Below are 22,244 nucleotides of genomic sequence, written 5' to 3'. Positions count from 1 at the left end.
TACTATTTTTTCAGCTAAGCAAAGAAAAGATCACTGATGTATGAAATGTAAGGACCTCAATTTATTCTCTGCCTTTTATTCCCCTCAGCGACAGCAGAGTGCAAACAGTACCCTTTACAATTACTCTTCAGATAAAATCTGGCCCTCTAAATGTAAATCTAAATCTGTTCTCTCACCAAATGGCTGTCTGTAAGGATGGTAGATGTGGATGTCAAACGGCCTGTGTGTCGTGTTCACAAGAACAGTCCTGTCTGACCCATCATATTTATTTCCCTTTTCAACAGTTCTTGTGTTCCAATCAGTCCAATATATTGTGTCTTCAAAAATTGTAATTGCAAATGGATGAGGTAAAGTCCCATCATATACTGTGTGACGATGATGCCCATCCAGGTCAGAATACCTACACACACACACAAAACAAAACAAACAAAAAAAACCATGCAAAACACTCAGTAAAAGTGAGATCTTCTCATCTTTACTATCTATGTTTACAGCACTTCATTACTGGTGACCAGGACCAATGCTTAGTTAATAGTGGAGCTTTCTTAGTCCCATGTGGAAGCACTGTCTTCAGCCAATTCATTTAAAGAGATGCACAAAAGTTAAACAGACTGTATTAGGCAGAGAAATGGAATAGAGAAGCACCCACTGAAAGGCAGAGAGTCCTCCCACACATGTTTATCAGCTAGATTAACCATGTTTTGCTTATTTGTTGTAAGCAGGTTTTCTCTGTCCTTTCTCTTTTTTTTCTTTCTCCATATGGAAGACTAGTCCAGATGATTCAGACTGCTAATGATGGGACACTTAAGACAATATACCTCCTATATGCCTAGATTAGTGTCTCTTCTGATAAGGTATTTTTAATAGGATTTTATATTTTTATTGTGACTTTGCTACAGGAGGGAATTTAAAAACAAAAGAGAGGCAGATGCAGACAGAAAGAGGCACAGTCATAGAGATTTACATTTAATGAATATACATTTTAAATAGGGCATTTAAAGACATCAGGGTAGAAAATGCTTGTTTCAGGTTGAACACCTCGGCATACATGAATTGGAATATTCCAGGAATATTCCAATATGTGAATCTCCTCAGCAACGTGTGAATCTTTTTACTTCCATTTCTCAATAAAACATGGAATACTTCTTCCAGAGAGGCCTAAGTGGGGCATTATGCTACCGTGGCATCCAGTGACCCATGCCATCTGTAACTCTGGTTTCCTATCAAGTCAGCAGAGAGATGTAACCATGGTACTTACAGCATCTGTAACTAGTAAACACTAATAAACACTACCATCAAAATGCAATACAAACAATTGCTCAGTTTCTTTATTCTTCTCTGTATACATACTCAATGTAATTCAGATGAGCATCTGCCCAGTAGAGCTTGTCGTTGGTGTAATCTATGGTGAGTCCATTGGGCCATTCTAACTTGGTAGAAATGATCACTGTCTTGTCTTTGCCATCCATGCCCACTCTTCCAATATAGGCTCGATCTGCCCAGTCTGTCCAGTAAATCTGTCTGTTCAAATGAATGCTTAAAGTTAAGATTGTGCTAAAAATATGCTTAATGTTAGAAGACACATCTTGAATATATGGTTTCCTGCTAAAAAACTAAAGCAGAGACTAAGAAGGATGAGAAAAAGATTAATACATTTGTATGTTAGTTTAACTACTAATGCAGACAAATAGTTGTGTGTGACCATAAAGATGCATTTCTATCAAACTTATTAACTATTCCATCAAAATTTCCTTGTTCACACAGGATCAAATTCCACTTTCAGTGCTATCTGACAGCCCTGCATATATACCTACAAAAGGCAAGATGCTCTTTTTCCTAAGTTACAGCTAAGATCTAAGACACAAATCTAAGTAGGGACAGTCCAAATTTTCTTCAGATACTCAGTCATCACAAAACTATTCACAATAGGAAGAAAAAGTGCTCTTGAAATGTCATACCCATATTTTGGATGAACAACAATTGCTCTGGGGTATTGAAAGCAGAAAGTGTTGTTGGCATCCACACACCCATCTGCCATTTTTTTCCGGAATCTTCCATCAAGTTCAGCAACATAGAGACAGTCTTTGTAGGCATCCACCCAGTAGAGTTTTCTGAAATGTTTTAGAGTTAATTTATATACTCCTAGTTATTTGGTTTACTTTACTTCAGAGCTTTTTTCTCCAAGAAGCGATACATCCACCATAAAGAACATGCATACTGTTCTGACATCTCTCCTAGATCATGCTCCAAGTTTGACCCTTTTCACTCCTGCTCTTCCTGCCTCCATAGTCATCGGTGCCAATTTCAAACCTGCAGTTGCCCAGCTAGGTAATAACGTGCCATTTGCCCACAAATTACTGATCCTCTCTTTCCTTCCTCTACTACCAGCATCAGACAGCAAAGAGGAAGGGAGAAAATAAGCAGAGCTGTGCCTTGTGATCAGGGCTGCACCATCTCTTTCATGCTGGCTCCTCTCATCAGACAAAACAGGTAAAATGACTGCCAGGTTCTCCTTTGAAAGTTGCTACCTGTTGAAATCTAATAGCCTAACTTAAGCTTCACACAGCATTTTCTAGCGTGAAGCTATATTTTCTCCTATTACTTTGATGAAAGATACAGTTTCAGCCTACATTGCCCTGGCCAGGGACCTTCACACCAGGGAGAAGTGAAGAGACTAGAACAACTCATCCAGCATCATACATCTTCCTACAGCCTCTCCCAAACACCTCAACAAGACGTGATTGAAAACATAACTGATAGGAGCTGAATTAATTCAGCACCTGGATTAACAGTGGAGCAGTAGGACCACTGAGGGTATAAACACCTTCCCCTTTTTCACGCTGCCATGTATAGCTAATCATCTGGGAATGCTAAGACCATTAATTTGCATTACTTTTAGAGACAAAGATGCTCAATAATAAAAACAAGTATAATATAAAAAACAAAAACTACTATTAAAAAATAACTATATTTACATATTCAAAACTCTGATAGACAGTTCAAATGTGACTTTTTGAGCCAATCTCATTATTTGAAGATATTTCAGCTTCTCATGTTGATAGTAATGGACTCAAAAATAAAATACAATTAAAAGATAATTTAAAAATGACCAAAATGCAAAGCGCTTTCCAATCTCCTAACCCTTATACTAACCTCTTTACAAGGAAAAAGCTCATAGCACTTAAAGATACTTTTTTAAGAGGAAATATGCTTTTCACATTGGTACAGAAGCTAAATTCCATAACTGTTATTTGTTATTGGCTTCACTAGAATCTAATTACATGCTGCCACATATTATTTACTTACAGAGTGAGGCCTGAACCCCAACTCCAGCAGACAGAGACTAAGAAAAAAGAGACCAAGCTCAGAAGCCCTGAGCCTCCTCCATGGCCATATGTAATCCTCTCACCTGCCTGCCTGGGTAGCCCCGTTTAGGGACAGTTTCCTAACAAGTCTCTTCTAGAAGTCATAAGACAACACTATCATTGATGATTCAACAACTCACACATAAGCTCGGCATAAGAGGTAGGAGAGCATTATAACCAAAAGTTTCAGATAATGCATTAGAAGCTGATAAACTTTTCCAGAGTAGTTCTATACTACTGTATTCACAATCCAAAGCTATTCTCACACACTGCAAGAGTTTTATATGACAGTGGAGAAAGACCCTAAAATAAATTCCCTCACACATTATAGACCAGAAGGACAGAAAATGTATTTTCTTACCTGCCAACCCAGTCAACAGCGATACCTTCCCCGCTGGGCACATCATCACTTATCACTGCCTCCTTATTTGTTCCATTTAGGAACATTCGTTCAATGACCTTCCTCCCCACATCAATCCAGTACAACCTTTTTTCCACCCTGTCAAAGTCCAGTGCCACCACATTTCTCAGTCCTTGCAAAATGAGAGAGTAAGACTGGCCATCTGCTGTGAGATTTCTCAGATAGTAACGGTTGCTAAAAATAAGGTATGGGGAGATATTACTATTTTGTCGGCAACTTTTTCCATCAGGCTCCCGGATATAGCCTGGGGCACACTTACAGATGTAGGAGCCAGCTGTGTTCTCACAAATCTGGCTACATACTGATGGAGTTTCATTGCACTCATCTATATCATCACAAGTCCGTTTATCAGACATAAGTTTGTAACCAGGATGACAAGAACAGTAGAAACTTGTCTGGGTGTCTGTGCAGTCATGATCACACCTACTGATTGAAGGGTCACTGCATTCATTTACACCTGGAAAGAAAAAGGAATTCTGTTCAAGGAACTGGCCTATTGAGAAGATAGTGCTATGATTACCCAGCATATTCCCTCTCCCGTCCTGCCTCTGAAAATTCTGAATACTCATCTGGACTGGGTGTAACAGAAGAACAAGGAAAAGAATGTCAACCAATGAAACTTATTCCAGCTCCTGTGCAGTCTATCAGGAAACCCACTCAGTGCAAAATATTCACTTATGAATGATACATTTTACAAATGTAAGGGCCATATATAACAATGCATAAACTATATTTATATTTTATGTAATCAACTGGTTTTCAGGCCTTATGAAAATAGTATATAATTAATACAACTTAATTAAAATGAAAGATTAGATGTCTAAGCATTTTAAAGAGAATAATACCATCCAAATAAATGCACACATACCGCATCCTTTCTCATCACTATTATCTGAGCAATCATCCAATCGATTGCAGACTTTAACCATTTCAATGCAGTTTCCATTGTCACATTTGAAATGATGGGGAGAGCAAGTTGCTTCCGGTGTGGTACAGAGGTGTTCCAGCTCATCAGATTCGTCCCCACAATCATTATCCCCATCACATATGTAGGCTTTGGAAATGCAGCGCCCATTCTGACAGGTAAACTGGTGCAGCTGACATGCTTCATAAATGCACCCCCTTTCATCACTGCTGTCACCACAGTCATTCCGTCTGTCACATCTGAAGAAGAATGAATACTTTGTTCAACTTTAAGAAGACAGTTACTCTATGGCAGATTGATACACACAAGTTTCCTATTTCCAAGGGGTTCTAATATTACTGGCTCCAATGGGAATCCTGCTGCTATTCCCCTTACCCTTTATTGTAAAGAAACCTAATGTATTTGCACAGTCAATCAGAAAAAATTATCAGAATCACCTCAAAAGACTGTACACAAAATGCATTAAAAGCCAACAGTGAGCACAGGGGATATTAATATGCAAAAAGCATTTTCAAGTTAAAACTAAGACAGGAGTGTAGAACTGACAAATAACTTGATTATCAGATGCAAACCTATTTAACAACTAACTAATGAAACAAATTAGTTAAATTAGTTTAGTTTTTTCATTTCAGGCAGTTTCTGAGGATGTTCTGCAGCAGCTAAAGTATTTACAAACCTGTATGTGCTTCGGATACACAAGCCATTATTACAAGTGAACTCATTTTCTGTGCAAGATCTTCGTGTGCAGTTCTGGTGTTCATCAAGAGCATCGCTGCAGTCAGCATCACCGTCGCAGACCCATGCCCGTGGGATGCACCTCCTGAGCGGGGGCCGGTTGTTGGCGCACGTGAACTCTGCTGCGGTGCAGTTGCGCGTCGCTGGAACGAGCCATGTTTGCCGAGTCAGCAAGTTGTGCTCCCTGGACATACAACACCTCCCCCCACCCACGCTGCCCAGCCTTAATATCATACATATGGTCTGCCCCTCGTGCAGAAAGATACCACTGTACTCTCTCATACTCAGAAGTCATACTCATTCCTACTATCATTCATCCAGGTATTGCTCTTCATGGCAAGTCAAAGCACTTTAGGGAATCTGGGTGTGCAGAGTGCTGGATCTTGCTGGATTCTCAGTATAAGCTTTCCATGCATCAGGCCAGATTTTCTGGCAGGTGAAAAAAAATAGCCCTAGGTTGTCCAAACATCACCTCCTTTGACATGCTTTGTGGTCCAGGGAGCAAACAGAATATGACTGAACTGAAATAGGACAGAGACTTCAAGTGTATCCAAACACTGTCAAAGGAACAAAGAAGGAAGATCAGGCTTCCTGGACCTTCTTTCTGTTGTTCACCATCTGAACGGCCATGCTCTTTTTGCTCACTAATACATAAAGTTTTATATCAAAATCATATGTATAGTAATGTGCACAAACTGTAGTGTATGATGATCAGTGATCTTCAGATTGTTGAAGGTGCTTTTGTTTCCAAGATTATACACACAAACTAGGCTCTTTACATCTCCATTCCAACTCATCAATTCAGAGGTAAGCACCCACAAAATTAAACAAAACAAAACAGAACACTGGCAAAATGTAAAATTTTAGTTCACTATAATAAAGCTGAAGATATAGAAGAGTATACTTTATGCTTAATGTTCATCTCTATGGACAGAAAAATGACAGAGACTTTAAAAAAAATGTCTGCTGGTCAAAAAGAGAAGGTGAAGTATATATTTAGATTAAACGCCTACCACAATTGTGTCTTTGATCCTCATCACTCATATCCCCACAGTCATTATCGCCATCACAGATCCACGTTGCTGGGATACACCTGCCATCATCACACCTGAACTGGTCGCTTGAACAAGTCCGCACTTGGGGCACTTAAAAATGAACACAGTAACTCTGCTTGTTAAAGTAATGCACTGACATGATAATCTACCGAGGAAGGTATTTTACAGAGAACCTTATGATAATGAAAAGTAGAAAGAAAGCATTTAAGAGACTAAATGAAATATTATGTGCTGAGTTAAAGAAAACAGCTTCTGTTAACAGTCCAGGTCAGTTACACTAGGTACACTAGGTCAGTTACACTAAGAGTCCCTACAATTACCCCACTGTTTGGATTATCAGTCTGTTAATCTTGTTATAATTCAGAAGTAGCTTGCTCAAAAAACCCAAGACCAGAAAACCAAAATGTGAAGACAAGATGAAATCTAACATGAATGCAACAGTCAGGGCATTATGACTCTGATTTAACTATTATTTATGAGCTAGAGATCTAAAGCTGATAAAAATTGCAAACTCCAGTAACGTGCAATGTGAGCTAGCAGCCCTGCTTAAATCATAAAAAAAAACCGTGAGCCCGTTTTTACAATGAATTTAATGTCAAGGTTGTAATATCAATTCCCAATGATTTCAGCTAGCCTGTTTTCTCTCTCCAGAAATTACTCTACTTCTCAGCTCTTTCCTCCTTCCCCTGTTTATTACTATCTGCTTCTATTGTGTGTACAAGATTTGTTTACTGTGACTGCGTGACTTCCCATCTCATACTATGTCAAACATGTTCCTCTGCATCCTATGCCCTCTTTTTCATAAATATTGCACGTCCACACATGCATTTTTTTTCATAAATATTGCACCAGATCCACAACATGGCATCTGGTTTCACCTCCAAAACAGCACTACAATACTTGCCACCTCTCAACAGTTGACTCATCACCATTAGAACATACAGGAGGTTTTACATCAAGACTAATCAATTACGGCAGTTAATAGGATTCATATTCCACACAGAACCTGCAGTAAAATTACTGACTCGGATTACTCAGTAAGTCAGATTACTTAAAGCCACTGAATAAACTGCATAAAATACCTGGTTTCCATCTATAATGAATCCAAGCTACTGCCTACAAAAGAAGCTATTGATCTCCCATAGTCCAACTTGTTTCTCAGCATATGTATCTTTTAAGCATCCACTTACCACAAGAGGCAGGTTCATCAGAGCCATCAGCACAGTCTATTCCTTGATCACAGTACCAATGGGCAGGAATGCAACGTCCTGACGTACAACGAAACTCACTATTCGTGCAAGTCAGTGAGACTGGAAGAAAAAACCTATGTATGTCTTCTTTCTTTCTGCTACCCTTCCAACTTATTTTAAGTTATGCAAAAATATTACAGATCCCAAAAAAGAAAGAGAAAAAAATATGCTGGGAAGACCATCTTTCTATGGACTGTCTAGAGAGTTCTTTGTACAAATTAGTTTGACTTTTCTAACTCTCCTTAGATACACGTATCAGCTCGTAAAAGGGCAGAATTTGCCATGGATATAAGACTGCAAGCAACAATTATAAATATTCTCTACATTTACATTTGAGACTTGTGCACAAGTAACAGTCCTCATTTCTCCTGTGCCCTAATCAAACAGTAGGAGACTTTATGCTTTATAAGCAATCAAAATAGGAAAGAAAGGAGGTAATATCTCACGGCTGTTACTGCTTTCCTTGTTCTCCCACTCATTTTTCTTGATTTGCAGGTAGGAATTTTTTCTTAACACCGGTGAAGAACAGACTATAACACTGAATGGTTCCAGCCAAGAACTGCAGAAATATTTCTTCAGTGTTCTGGCAGGGCCCTTTGAAACTGTTATGTATATTGGGCTTGATAATTTCTTCAGTAGTTACTGATATTTCCCTGGAACCACTTGATGGTTCCAAGGTACCAAGACCTAATCTCGCCTATTGACTGCTCTTTCATATATCATATATATCATGAATGACAGACAGTAACATGCTTCTTTAGTAAGATCTTGGGCCTTCTTTCATCCCTCATGCTTCTTTTCTCTCACTTTCTTTCCCTTTACATCTCAATTTAGGGATCAGTAGCGTCAACTAATGCTGTGGAAGAGACAACACACATCTTTCATGAGCAGCACAAGACTCACAAGGTCTGTATATACAGCAACATTTTCTTTGACACATAGAGGTCAATGTGCCAAGTGGCCACATTCAGGTACAAAAATTGAAATCATATTTCAGAAAGATTATGGAATAGTTACTTCAAGGCAGGTAACTTGAAGAAAGTCAGTACAAGCAAAAATAATCCAGTTAGGGAGTACTAAAAGTAAATCACGGTCTATAAATAGCTGTACATTTTATAAAGTGATCCAAGATATTTTTCCATGAGACAAATATCATCTAAAAACAAATGTGTGAACTAGTAAGGAATGTTTGTTATTTCATAATCAAGGCTGATAGAAAAATAGATGCTTTTATACAGTAACTAGAAACTATAATGAAAGATGAAAAGTGCTACTGTATATACAATCGCATAAAAGGATTAAAGGAAACTAGATTTGAGACTACAGATAACTTCATTTGATCACAGAAAACAAACAAACAAACAACTAGTTTTAAAGTTCCAGGAAAAAAAGACTGTAACACTCCAGTCCCAAGAACTTCGTAAAAATATAAGAGGTACAGACCAGAGTAAGCAAAAGGAATAAACCCTCAAATGGCACATAAAAATGTGAAAAAATGATGTTCCTTTTTATTAATAAAAGCACAATTTAGATAAATGAGAGGTAATGGTACAATGTATAAACTTACAAATCCACAGTATTACAAAAAGGGTGAATGTTCTCAGAACATTCAGGGTTATGTCAAAGGCAAGGTGCAGTGAATAAATGACTGAAGTACAGGAAGTGAATGGAGGGCCTGTTAACTTACCACAGTGAGTAGGGCTCTCATCACTCATATCTCCACAGTCATTATCGCCATCGCACAAGTATGTTCGAGGTATGCAAATGTTTGTGCTTTGACATTTTGTAAAACCAGACTGGCAAGTGCGCTCCGCTTTAAGAAGATGGAAGAAAAAAATAAGACAAAAATTAGGAGCTTTTCTTTTTTTACTTTTCCTTTTTTTTTTTTTTTTTTTTAATAATATCACTAAGCTGTATCTAATTGAAAGACACCTAACACTATTTAAGAGAGTCCCATCTGAGGCAACTCCAGTGACACTTTCTGGTCATATATGTTTCGGGTATCCAAGTGCCAATGATTCATTGTCAGCTGCAGCCCAAGGACACCAAGAGGCTTTAAGATGATTGAAGTTTCTTTAAAACTTCTATGCTGAGACACCTGCAAATGTCCTCTTCCCACTGAAAACAACAACACATTAAAAGCTAAGTAGAATGCTGTGCGTTTTCCTTGCCCTTTGCCTTCTCAGTAGTGAATAATCCTGTGTTTCCTTGAAAAATGAAATTTGAATGAAAATGAAATGATAATGAAAACAATAACAATACCTATGTACAAACCATTTCCTCTCCTTACTGTTTACTTACTATAATGTAGTCTTAGCGTTTATGCTATTTGGAAACAATTAGGCAATCACTCTTACTGGCAAAAATGCTGACAAAAACATGACTGAAGGAATACCTGCCAGTACTGGGGGTGAAGGAATGTAAATAGATATGTATGCACACTCTAATGCTTGCTTTTGCAACTGGTGCTGGGTGAATCAGCAGGTCAACTATAAATGACTAACAGAGCAGGAATTGTGCAAATTTGGATTTCAATGAGAAGAAAAAGCAAGTGAAACATAAGCCATAAATATATTTAAAAAAAAAATCGGTGCGCAAACAAAGATGTAAAACTCATCTCTAAATACATTTGCAACACTATTTCTTTAACTCCATTTATAAATTTTCCATTGAAGGACTTAATACTGGTGGCAATGATATAATTAGTTTAAGTGCGTTAGTAATCAATATTGAATTAACAGATTTTATATTTTTAGGAGAACTAACATATTTACTGTTTTAGTGGTAACTTTCAAGAGGAACAGACAATATAATTTGAATAAAATAAATACAAACTATCTCTCTAATATAAACACAGTATTCACTCCTGCTGATGAAAATTAATATAATTAATATGATACATGATACAAATTTTGCAATAAAAATCCACTGTAAAACTCAAGGCAAATCTTACAAAATTATAAGCCTTGCATTCAATTCACCTGAAATAATCCTACTGAATGGGATTACTTACAATATCTAACACTAAGCATGGCATTAGTACTTCTCATGTCAAGGCAGACTACTTAAAGTAATAGTTTTTATGTAAAATCTCACATTATTCATTGTATATTTGAACAGCTTAGTCTGCTTCAAAATAACAGAAAGACAAATATGTAATGTAAATAAATAGTTTTTCATCCTTCTACTGATGTATCATAATTCTTCACAACCACAAAATAAATCTGCTGCTTCTTTAGTCTAAAGAGGCAGACTCAAATGTGTAACAAGTAACTAGGATAAACTTACGGCAATTTCTCTCATCGGATGTGCCATTATCGTAACAATTGTTTACACCATTGCACACATACTGAAGAGATATACACCTTCCATTATTGCAGGTAAACTCTGTGTGCGAGTCACAAGTCCGGAAGAGGCAGCCAACCTCATCACTGTTGTCTCCACAGTCATCGTAGTGATCACAGCGGTAATGGTAGGGTACACAGCGCCCATTGCCACAGGTAAAAGCTGTTGGTTGACAAGTATGAAAAGCTGTAGGAGATCAAAAAGAAGAATAAAATACACGGATGAAATGTAATCTCAGTTCTCTGACAGAGTAGCAAGTAAAATCACAATATTTCTCTTTTTACCTGCTAGGGCAAACACAGCAGCAAAACGGACTGCATGAAAAGTAAAATAAATATTTGAATTAAACAAAGTAGAAATTGGGTTAACATGATTCAAAGACAAAAATAAATCTCATCTAGCTTCTTCAGATATCATGATGCAAGACACAGTCTTGGAGCAGGTGAGGGATCATTTCTAATCTAAAGACACATGATGCAAGCCCATGATCATAAAGTCCTAAAAACAATACTGAATACAGTATAAGCAGGATAAACTACATCACTTTCTCATGCGTTAAATGCTTACCACACACGCTCTCCAGCTCATCACTGCCATCACTGCAGTCGTTGTCATTGTCACACTTCCAGCGCTCTGAGATACAGCGCCCGTTAAGGCACGTGAAGAAACCAGCATCACAGCGGGTACCGTTATCCACAATACAGTGCTTGTTGTTGTTGGCTAAGTACCAGCGACCTTCGGAGGGACACTGACACTCCGCACCAGCTGGACCTAAACATATATGTTTGACAATACGTGACAAAACAACAAAAATACATAAACATATTTAATATTGATGCTTTAGACAGGTTCCTGGAAAGCTATTCAGAGAAACTCCCAGCAAGCCAGAGCACATGAATCAGCCGCGTGGCAGGGCCTTCCGGGGAACACGGCACTCCGGCTCCCTGGTCACCTAGAGCACATGACCTGTGACAGCACTTTGGTTCCCTCCTTGCACGTGCAACCACGTCTTACACTACAAAATGGACCATTATTTCTCACCATAGAGATATAAGCTAGAATCCCAGGAAGAGTGTTCTGGTTTAAATTAAGGAAACGTATGGTTTTTATTTGTGAAGATTCTCAAACACAATCTCTGGTTCAATCGCTAAAGCACTTTGGGTCTGAACTGTAATTGTCTTCATTATATTATATTAATAAAATAAATACTAAACATTTACATATGTTCATACATTTTATTAAGAAATATTTCAGCTATGCCCATGTGACTTTCACTGTTGTCCTATGGGTTCTAATACAGCCAACAATAACCGCTTACAGTCATTAAGCATTACAGCTTACCTGGTGCACAGATGTGACTGCAACCACCATTGAACTGGTTGCAAGGATTGGTGCACTGCTGCTGCTTACTCTTTGCCCAGACATGAATATCCATGGGTCTCTGGGGCAGATTCATGATCATTACAATCTGATCTGAACCATCATATTTATTAGCTCGGTAAATGCTTCTTGTGTTCCAGTCTGTCCAATAAATGTGTTGATCAAACAAGGTCATTGCAAACGGATGCAGAGCAGTGCTAACAACTATCTCGCGGTTTGTCCCAGTGAGTGTGCATCGCTCAATCCTCTGCCTAAAATGATAAAGATATTATGACAAGTTCTCCTGTCTTTTAACAGTACTTTAAAAAGTCTTTTAACTAAACCTACCCTGTAAAGTCACCAAACTTATTCCACAGCAGTTCCACTCCGATGTTGTTACTACGTAGTGCTTATTTCTTGCAAAAAAAGCCTTCAAGCATTTTATAGCATCCAAAAATACAAAGTATTAAATTAAATTGAAAAACAGAGGAGGGAAAGATGAAAATAAATAATCAGTAAAAAGTAATCTGATATAAATCAACAAATGTGCTATTGATACATACAGATTTGCATCAGCCCAGTATAGCTGCTGTTCTTCATAGTCCAGAGTAAGTCCGTTTGGCCACACCAAATTGGTGCTCACAATAGGTATTCTGAAGTTTCCCCCAAGCGTTGCTCGTTCTATCTTTGCACTGGAACTCCAGTCAGTCCAGTACATGTACCTGCCAAAAGGGTGAATGCACAGTTACATTTCTAGCAAACACATTCACAAAGCATGTACCTGCTCCAAGACTCTCTCACCGAAGTGAAGGATGCAGACACAGGAGAAAAGAGCTTCTTCCTTTATTCTGAACTGCTTTTATGAGGGGATTTCTAGCAGGGATAGCTGGACTCCACCAAGGTGGACTTCATAAAAGTTTTTTGAGCTCCTGTGAGAATCCTGTAAAGTCAGTAAATCTTTTTCTTATCTTTCCACATTTGAAATACAGTGTAACACTGCTCCCAGTCTCTCAGGGATGCTTTGATACTAAATACATGAACAGTTCTGAGGCACTGAGGGAGCACGGCAATATGGAAAGATCATGTAAGATGAAGCACAGAGATGTCTTTACCCTGCCACCTGATTATCAAGGCACAGTATTTTTGAACAATCTCTTGTTACTACAAGCCCTCTTTTTTTCCCCTCTGTTTAGCTCAGCAACTGAAAGAGGGTTGGTTGGTTTGAGAATCATTGTCTCATTTCAAACTCTAGCTTTAAAAGGCTTCTAGTCCAAACATCTACACTCATTCTGAAATGTTCTAAAAATCTCGGAAGGATATTCAAATCTCTGAGGCTGTAATCAACTCAAAAAACTTAACCATAATGATTTACACCTCAGACAGTTATTTGCAACTAGAACCTAGCGTTTAAAAAAGGAAGTACCAGGCAGTCTTAATTAAACCCAAACTACTTTTACCTGCAAAGAAACTCAAGTATACAAAGTGCATCACATACCCTCTGCAGGGATCTAACACCACGGCTCTTGGTCGTGGCACGCGGGCGATCACTGTGCGGTTAGAGCCATCCACGGCCATTGAGCTGATAGTCTGATTGAGGTAGTCGCTGTAGTAAACTCTGTTATTGATCCAGTCAAAGGCTATGCCATCTGGAGTCCCCAGATCTTAGACACACATGCAAATACACACACACAAAAAGTTCAGTTCAGTAGAGTTTCCCGAGGTACTGCAATACTGCAGTACAGCCAGTACCAAACAGAGCAGTGATGGATACAGATGAGACATTCTCTAGCTCTCCTCCTTTTTTTACCTTCCTGGAGGAGGACAAACAAGCTCTATCATTGAAGATAGTAGAATAACAGGGAAGGCTCAAGATGTAAACCCTTCTGAGCTCCTCCAGAGAAGGAGAAGTTCCACACTACCCTTCAGCAGCAAGGCATGCTGAAATGAGGACGTAAGGTGTCCTTCCTCATCTACAGAATTTAACCAAACACTTATCAGGACAAATTATTGGCTTTCTCAAAACACAGTCTGTTGGTCTTTTCAGTGACTCTCTCAGCTCTGCTTTGCATTGCCTCGGACTCATCTATAAACTGGCCTACTTGCACTCCTCTCTTTTCACTCTCTTCTGAAGAGCTACTCCTCCAGCAACATCCACAGGGATCTGATTGGCATTTAACAGCAAGTATGCAGAACATCCATAACTGTAGTCATTCAAACATTTTAGTGAACTAAGATGCTAAAAATGATAGGTATTTTAATTCTATGCTAACACATTAAATTTTTCTTTCTCATACTCAAGAACTCAAAGTATCTTTTTGCATTTGTATGGTACTTGCTGCAATCTAAGTATCATCAAAACCAAACAGTAATATTTAGCTAGTTTCATACTTCTATTTCATCGCAATCATGAAGAAATAAGGATTTCGGAAGAGAAAAAAATCAGAAAAGTCAAAAGGAGGAATTAATCAGATATCTCAGCTAACCAGTCTACCTTGACCAATAGAATAAAAACACTTGAGATAGCGGCTAAGTGTTGCAGTCCAGTTTTCTCAATATGCAAATACTTTGAATCACATTTTGATGCACTTACCTGATGCAACTACTGTTGGAGTGCCAATTCCTGAGTAAATACTAACGTAACTGATTCTTCCTGTCCCTGAAGGAGAACTTTGTGTAAAATATATTCGGTTGTTTATGCTGTCAAAGTCTAGTGCCACTGCAGTTCTTAAAACATTGACTCTGCGGAATGGAGGACTGTGATTTTCAGGGTCCAGATGGATGCTTCTGAGGGCATTCTCAAGGGCAAATATCAAGTAATCCTCTGTTGAAATGGAACATCTCTTGCCATCACTGTCCAGCATCCCAAAGGCACAACCACATTTGGGTGTCTGCAAATCAGGCAGGGCAAAACACAGATGGGAACAGCCTCCATTGTTCTCCAAACAGGGATTGTTGTTGACGTCATGAGGAGAACGTGACTGAAAATTACTGTTGTAAATGGTAACATCCCTTAGCCAGTTAATGTTGTCTCGTATAACAGTTGGTTGATCTGTATTGCCTGGCTCCTTGCTGGCTTGGAAGACTTTCTTCAGGTTCCTATCCACCCAGATCATTGAGTTCCCAAAGACAGTGATACCATAGGGAGTCGGGTAGCGGCTGCCGTAACGCACAATTTCAACATCACCACCATCAGGCTGAATTCTTGCAATCATATCCAAGGAATCATCCACCCAGTAAATATAGCCATTGCTGTGATCTATGGCCAAACCACGAGGAGTGACAATGCCCTCAGACACAAGCACCATTCTGTTGCTGCAGTCAAGAAACGCACGTTCGATCTTTGGATTCTGTCCATAATCTGCCCAGAACAGATACCTGTTCTTCGGGTCTACTACTATGTGCCTTGGCATATCAACTGCAGTTTTAAGAAGAACACGGCGATAAGTTGTGTTTAAGCGCAAAACTTCTATGAAAGTCTCTGTCAGGAAAGCATTTGTAAAATAAAGATTTCCTGTAATTAAAAAAAAAAGGCAGAAAAACATACAGAAAATTAATCAACACTTCAGAAGCATGAGCTGATACATGCTTATGGCTATATGTTCAGTAATCTCTGTAGTTAGGAACATAAGGTTCTTGCCTCCACTTTTGGGAATTAAAAAACAAATAAAAAAAAACCCTTAAAATTACACAAATCAATGAATTTGTAAATCCTCTTTAATTTCCAAGAGGAAAATCAGCCAAGTATGTTCAAAATTAATTTAATATTTTGCATTAGCCATGCTTTTTCTTTAGAATTTCTTTTAATCTAAAATATTTGGCATTAATAAATTAGAGCTACCATGCTTCCTTTGCATATTGCTATCCCTTCACAACCATGAAATCCATGTTTTGGCACAGGATTGTATCCAATTACTTTTTAGTGTAATTTATAAGATTTCTAACTGACTGCATTACAGAAACCAAAAATGTCACCAAACTGAACAGTAAAGCACTATTACAAAAGAAAATGTACCATAAATTTAACACTTCATACCTAGGCCTTATATCAAATGATAGATGAGCTTTCTTTTTTGTATGTACACACGTATGTACTCCTGTTGTTTTAAAATCTTTCATAGATATACAAGTTAAAACCATGTATGATCTCCCTTTCTATCTGTTTATATTAGTCTAAAATATTTATAAGGTGCAAAGAAAAATCCTTTCGAAAATTCAGGTATGCTCACCTGCCACCCAGTCAATTGCAATGCCACGAATTCCATTTCTTCCTATTCCATTTGTAATAACATTTCTAAAATTAGAACCATCAGGTTTAATTTTACGTATTGCATTCTGAGAAGGAGCTGTGCTGCTGAAGTCACACCAGTAGATGAAACCAGAAGGCATGTGAACATCCACATGAAGTGCATTTCGTCCTAGAATGTTTTGAAGAATAATAGTTAATTATTCTTAATATTAGGTACTTCATAAGAAAACATGTGGTATGCATGTAAGAAATTACTTCAGATTTTACATATCCATGGTACAAAAATTGCCATCAATTCATAAAGCTATAGCATTTTATCATGTTTGAGTATTTTCAGATAAAATTCTAATGCACATCATACTGCAGCATTACAGCTCTGATATGCAGTATTTTGAACACCATGTGAGAGTGTTAAGCTACTCAAGTTTGACTTCTACTGTGTGCTAAAATAAAACTTGCTATCTAAAACTGTAATAAAAAGAGACTGCTTTCCAAGAAGATAACGGTTAGTAAATGTCACTGCCTTGTACAGATGTTACCTGCATAGTGTTCAGACAGCATTCATCCTATTTATTTTGCAGTGCTAAACACAGTACATTTGGTAAAGTATTATATTGTCAAAAATCAGGAGTGATGAGATTTTCTCCTACTACAATATTCACATACCTCTTCCTGCCAGTGGTACCATCGCTTCAGAATGATCAGATGTCTCTAAACTAAATCCTTTAATTGCAGAAAGCATAGAAACAATTACAAAAGAACTGTATGGGGAGCAGGTCCTGTTATCAGGATTTAGCTGAAAGCCAGTAGCACAGGCACAGGAGAATAATCCACCAGGTACAGGAAGGCAAAGCTGCTGACAAACTCCCATATTATTACTGCAGCCATTTGAGGAACCAGCAGAATCTGTGAAAGAAAGACATGGCTACACATACATATTTGAACTGTGATTATCAGAAACCCCTGCGTATATAAAACTAAATCAGTATGCTTGCATAGTACTATCAACTAGGTGGCTAAAAAAAGATTTTACTGCACATTTTGGTAGATAACTGCTAATAATCAATTTGCTCATTTATTGTCATCTAAGATCAACAAATTCAAGAATCAGATAAAGGTCAAATTTGAAGCTAGCAGTAACAGAATTAATTATTCAGTCAATATTACATGGATTATTTTATGTTAACAGATGCCTTAAAAGAATGGTGGAACAACTCTTTAATTAAAAACAGGTAAATACTTCTGACACTTCCCTAAAAGTCTTCCCCTAATCAAACAATTTGTTTTGAAAGAGCACAAATTCTGTCTCAGAGACATTAGCATTTTCACAAGTTGGGCACTTTGAAATTCCTTTTTAGCAAACACTTACTGTCTCTGTAATAAACCCGCAGGCACTTCAGTCTTGGGACATTATCTCTCAGTACGACTTTGTTTGCTCCAGTGGACTTGTCAACTCGTTCAATGACTTCGTAGTCTCGATCAGTGTAGTACAGAAAGGCATCATACACAGCAATTCCCCAGGGATGAGAAAGATGCACCACCAGAGTCACACGATTTGTACCATCCACATTGCCCTTTTCAATCTAAGAAATCAGTTTAAAGTTCAATATTAGTTCAATGTCGTAATACAAAATTAAAATACAGTATCTCATATTAAAATTTCTTCCTGCCAAAGGTTTTGATGTAGCTTCTATAGGCAGGAAGGTAAGTGTCAGCACAATGCTAATAATTATTTCTTCTTTCATTCAAATTCACCAAACATTTTTTCAAGGCAACTAAATGACAACAATCATCCTGATTTTGCTCAGTCCTTCAACTCCCAGTCATACGAACAAACTGAGGCAACTGAATTAGTCATGAGAACTACAGACAAATATGGTAACAAAACAACTATTAAAAAACTAACTCCTACCATTCCTGTGCTTGTGACAGCCCAGTACAACTTTTGTTCCTTAATGTCAATGGCAATGAACTCTACGTGATCAAGGTTGCCAGTGAAGAGGGTTTGTACGCCCGAGCCATCCATGTTTGCACTGGCAACCTTTGCAGGGACTCCACTGTCAGTTCCCTGGTCTGTCCAATACAGCTTCCTGGAACACACATTGTCACAGTCATTAGTAAAGTTAGTAACAGAGATCCACGGCCCTGAGTCACTTAAGCACACACTCAAGTTCATCTCCTTACTCAGGCAAATACTTTAAACACATTCTGAATAGGGATCACTTTTGAACTAGGCCCACAGTGAAAAACAGATCTTGTTTTACCCAGACAATGCTTGCTAGTTTAGTTTTAGAAACCCATTTTCTCCCCTGCATGAGCCACAAGGGCTCAGCAGATAAACTCAATAAATTGCTAGTAGTAAAATAAGAAAGGAGGAGAATAATATTTCTTTTCAGAGAGGGCTGCAAGATTTCAACAGTGGCTCTAATTCTGATTCAATTCGCTAATCCTGTTAAAACTTCTTGTTTAAAAATTCTGGATCAAACAGAGTTCCATTAGCTGACTCTGGGGAATACACATATGTCTCTGGCCTGAGCTGCAACAGTGAAAACATACACAGAACGTGTCAGTCCCAACTATGGACAAAGATCAAAGCAGAAAAAAAGCCAAGCAGCACCTCATCTGAAAGCTGGACGAGCCACCAGCACAATTATCTCATTACCAATAAGCATCATATAGTAATTTGGAGCTCTGATGAACTACAGTTCTTAAAAACCCATATACAGGTTCCTGTATAGGGTTCTCATTTTGGGAGAGAACAGTAAAAAGCCTATTTAATATTATCCTATTTAAAATGTGTCACTCCTCCCATGTAGTGTATTCCTCTATTGTACAAAGGTCTTGAGAGATATCCCAAGATATCAGAAAGACAGTCTTTATAATTCTCTTTACTCTGGTTTCCCATTTTGCAGAGATTTTTTTTTCAGACATAGTATTCTCAGATTTTTTTTAATTAAAAATTGAATTTTAACATGTAGGTATACAGACTAGGTATACAGATCTAGGCAACTATTTATGTGGTCATATAATTATTATGCAGGACAAAGAAAAAATGTATTAATTCTGCACCAATATATATAAAAAAAAGATAACAATGTCAATCCAAACTGGAATATGAAGGCCCTAAAAATCAGGAAATATGTGGAAAAAAAATCCTAATTTGCAAAAACAAGAGCAGTTTTGGAAATTTACCCTCTTGCTGGATCAACAGTCAAACCAATCGGGTTGCCAGCTCCAGCAGAAGTACCATCATTGGTAATCAGAGTTTTCCTGTACATTACTTCACCATGCAGCTTCAGGACCTATGCAAGCATTGAAGTCATTTACAATATATAAAACAGAACTCGGCACAGACTTTTAAATAAAAAGGAAGGAAGCATAAACTCACAGGCAGATGAAATTGCAGAAAATACTTTCGAACAGTGAAGAATAAGCACATTGCCCTGTGCTCTTAATCTCCTTCACTAACATGCAGCCCCTGAATGAGCTCCCTGTAGCTCAGAAGCTTCTTCTAGTAAGAATTAAGGTATCTATCCTAGGTATAGATATAGCTTATCTTTCAGCTTCCAAAAAACCTTGAAAGCATTACAGGCTGAATGGGTTGACAAAAACATGATTTAAAAGGATTCCATTTTACTTGTTTAAAATTAGCTGCCTGTTAATTAACAGTGTGTGCATCATCTTGATATTTTAGGACAAGGAAACTCATGATTGCGTTTATTCATTATTTTCATTGTATTACATACTGCTTATTCCCTACAGTAAATGACATTTTTCTCCTTCACATACCAACAGTCTCCAATAAGCGGCATAATACAATATCAAAGCCTTTGGGAGAGGGCTCTCACTTCAGCTGATGGTACCATTTCTTCAATGTGATTAATTTTCAAAAAAAATCCATATTGCAATTTGAGTTGAAATTAACAACTATTTAACTAAATTAACAGTTAAAGGTATTGCATTGGAATCTTTGATTTCAAGCAAGAGTAATAATAAAAGTAACTCTAGTGTTTGGAGAGTTTTTGTGTCAAACATCAGACTACTGACTTGAAAAAAGAGAACCATGCACATACAACGGTACATGAATACATTGTTTTTTTCAATCTTGCAGCCTGTGTTCAAATTTAGCTATGATTCTTCATGCCACTAGGTTACTTTTCTTCAGACTATTTGTTTGCATTCCCTAGTAGATAGTTTTAGAATGAGTCTAATTTCAGGATTTTTTTTTCCCACTAAAATAACATTACTGAATATAAACTGTATAGGTAGCAGCCAAAAACACAAGCTTTTATTTTACCATTGTCTTCTAAACAATTACCTCAATTGACTGTGTTCCTGGGTTAGTGTAATACAGGTTTGCAGATATCCAGTCCAAAGCCAGGCCAATCGGAGTACCAATAACAGCTGCTGGAGCAAAAACGGTCCTGTTGGTTCCATCTGACCTCACTCTATGAATTTCACCCTTGGAGAAAAAAAAAAAAGATAATAAAAGTGAAAAAAATGTCAAGAGCCACTTCAGAAAGAAAATACTCTTTTATTCCAACTGCTCATGCATTTATTTTAATACTCTTTTTCTTAGCTAAAGGAAAATCCACGGAGATACAGAAATGTATTTGCGCAATCACAAAGCATAAGCATGATAGAAGCATTTTTGTAAATTATTATTGTAAATTATTGTAAAAAAAATTACAGCTCACCAAGCTAATTAATCTGACTGGTGGGAAAAATGGCTATATTAAAATGTATATTTTAAAGTTATATATAGTCGCATTATTTGAGTTGCACTTTATTTTCAAAGGATTTTGAACAGGATACTGCAGTTAACTATCCTGAATACACTTGTAATCTAATATAAGAAAATAAATAGTATTCTCTCTAAGCATATTAATTTAAGAAATGATTTTTTAACAAGCTGTAATACCAAGAAATGAGACTAGAATTATCCTCTGGGTTTTCTTCATAAGGGTATCTCCTGAAGTGAGAGACCTGTGGCTTGGAAACTAGATGGTACTAGCTACAGTGTGCAGCACTAAAGCATGATAGCAACAAGCACTAAACTGAGACAAACTAGAGTGAGAGCTGAAGTAGCTGCAGTGAGGACTGAAATCTGCTTCTCTGTCTTGCCAATTCCTTCCTCTTCCCCTAATGAGTGAGCAGCTGGGCCTGTCCTGGGATGGTTTCAGTTCATAGTGGAGACACCCAGACTGGCAGTTACTACCCAGCTCTGTTCTGCTCTGACACTTGGCTAGACAGACAGGGGAGCCCCGGCACCTAGAAAAGGACAAAACCTGCCACACAGCCCTGCGTTCATGCCACTAGAAGAGAGCAGCTGTGCACTGACTAGGCCAGTTCATGAAGGACAGATTGTACATGCCAGGCTAGAACAGAAACAAGCCAAAATCGGGGTCATATCAGCACCCAGTAATGATTTGATCCATGCACATTTTTCATTGCTTTGTTATCATTCTATCAATATAATGCATAGTAGAAACATCTGAAGGCAGAATTTAAAATGTCCTTTCAGAAAGGAAGCTACATAACAC

At 37.8% G+C, this 22,244-nt stretch overlaps 1 protein-coding gene across 2 annotated transcripts in view; it reads right to left on the bottom strand.

The window, feature by feature from the left end:
- The window catches only part of LRP2 (LDL receptor related protein 2), a 109,460-nt gene that overhangs the window by 28,829 nt on the left and 58,387 nt on the right, over nt 1-22,244 (bottom strand). For both annotated transcript variants that reach the window (XM_088519452.1, XM_088519451.1), the window contains 21 exons: nt 21,020-21,163; nt 19,894-20,003; nt 18,614-18,791; nt 18,071-18,284; nt 17,368-17,607; nt 16,682-16,870; nt 15,046-15,966; nt 13,951-14,116; nt 13,019-13,177; nt 12,438-12,727; nt 11,664-11,867; nt 11,040-11,282; nt 9,439-9,564; nt 7,692-7,811; nt 6,460-6,591; nt 5,388-5,589; nt 4,655-4,950; nt 3,727-4,243; nt 1,959-2,111; nt 1,351-1,521; nt 177-400 (listed from right to left, as the gene is read on the bottom strand). In XM_088519452.1, coding sequence (XP_088375578.1) covers nt 177-400; nt 1,351-1,521; nt 1,959-2,111; nt 3,727-4,243; nt 4,655-4,950; nt 5,388-5,589; nt 6,460-6,591; nt 7,692-7,811; nt 9,439-9,564; nt 11,040-11,282; nt 11,664-11,867; nt 12,438-12,727; nt 13,019-13,177; nt 13,951-14,116; nt 15,046-15,966; nt 16,682-16,870; nt 17,368-17,607; nt 18,071-18,284; nt 18,614-18,791; nt 19,894-20,003; nt 21,020-21,163 — 4,999 coding nt within the window. The remainder of the gene's footprint in view (nt 1-176; nt 401-1,350; nt 1,522-1,958; nt 2,112-3,726; nt 4,244-4,654; nt 4,951-5,387; nt 5,590-6,459; nt 6,592-7,691; nt 7,812-9,438; nt 9,565-11,039; nt 11,283-11,663; nt 11,868-12,437; nt 12,728-13,018; nt 13,178-13,950; nt 14,117-15,045; nt 15,967-16,681; nt 16,871-17,367; nt 17,608-18,070; nt 18,285-18,613; nt 18,792-19,893; nt 20,004-21,019; nt 21,164-22,244) is intronic.

The sequence above is a fragment of the Tinamus guttatus genome, unplaced genomic scaffold (genome assembly GCF_059628265.1).
Source record: "Tinamus guttatus ecotype Peru unplaced genomic scaffold, ASM5962826v1 Tinamus_guttatus_pri_ptg000060l, whole genome shotgun sequence".
Classification (NCBI taxonomy): Eukaryota; Metazoa; Chordata; class Aves; order Tinamiformes; family Tinamidae; genus Tinamus; species Tinamus guttatus.
Note: the sequence above shows the minus strand (reverse complement) of the source record. Positions and strands in the feature narration are given on the sequence as shown.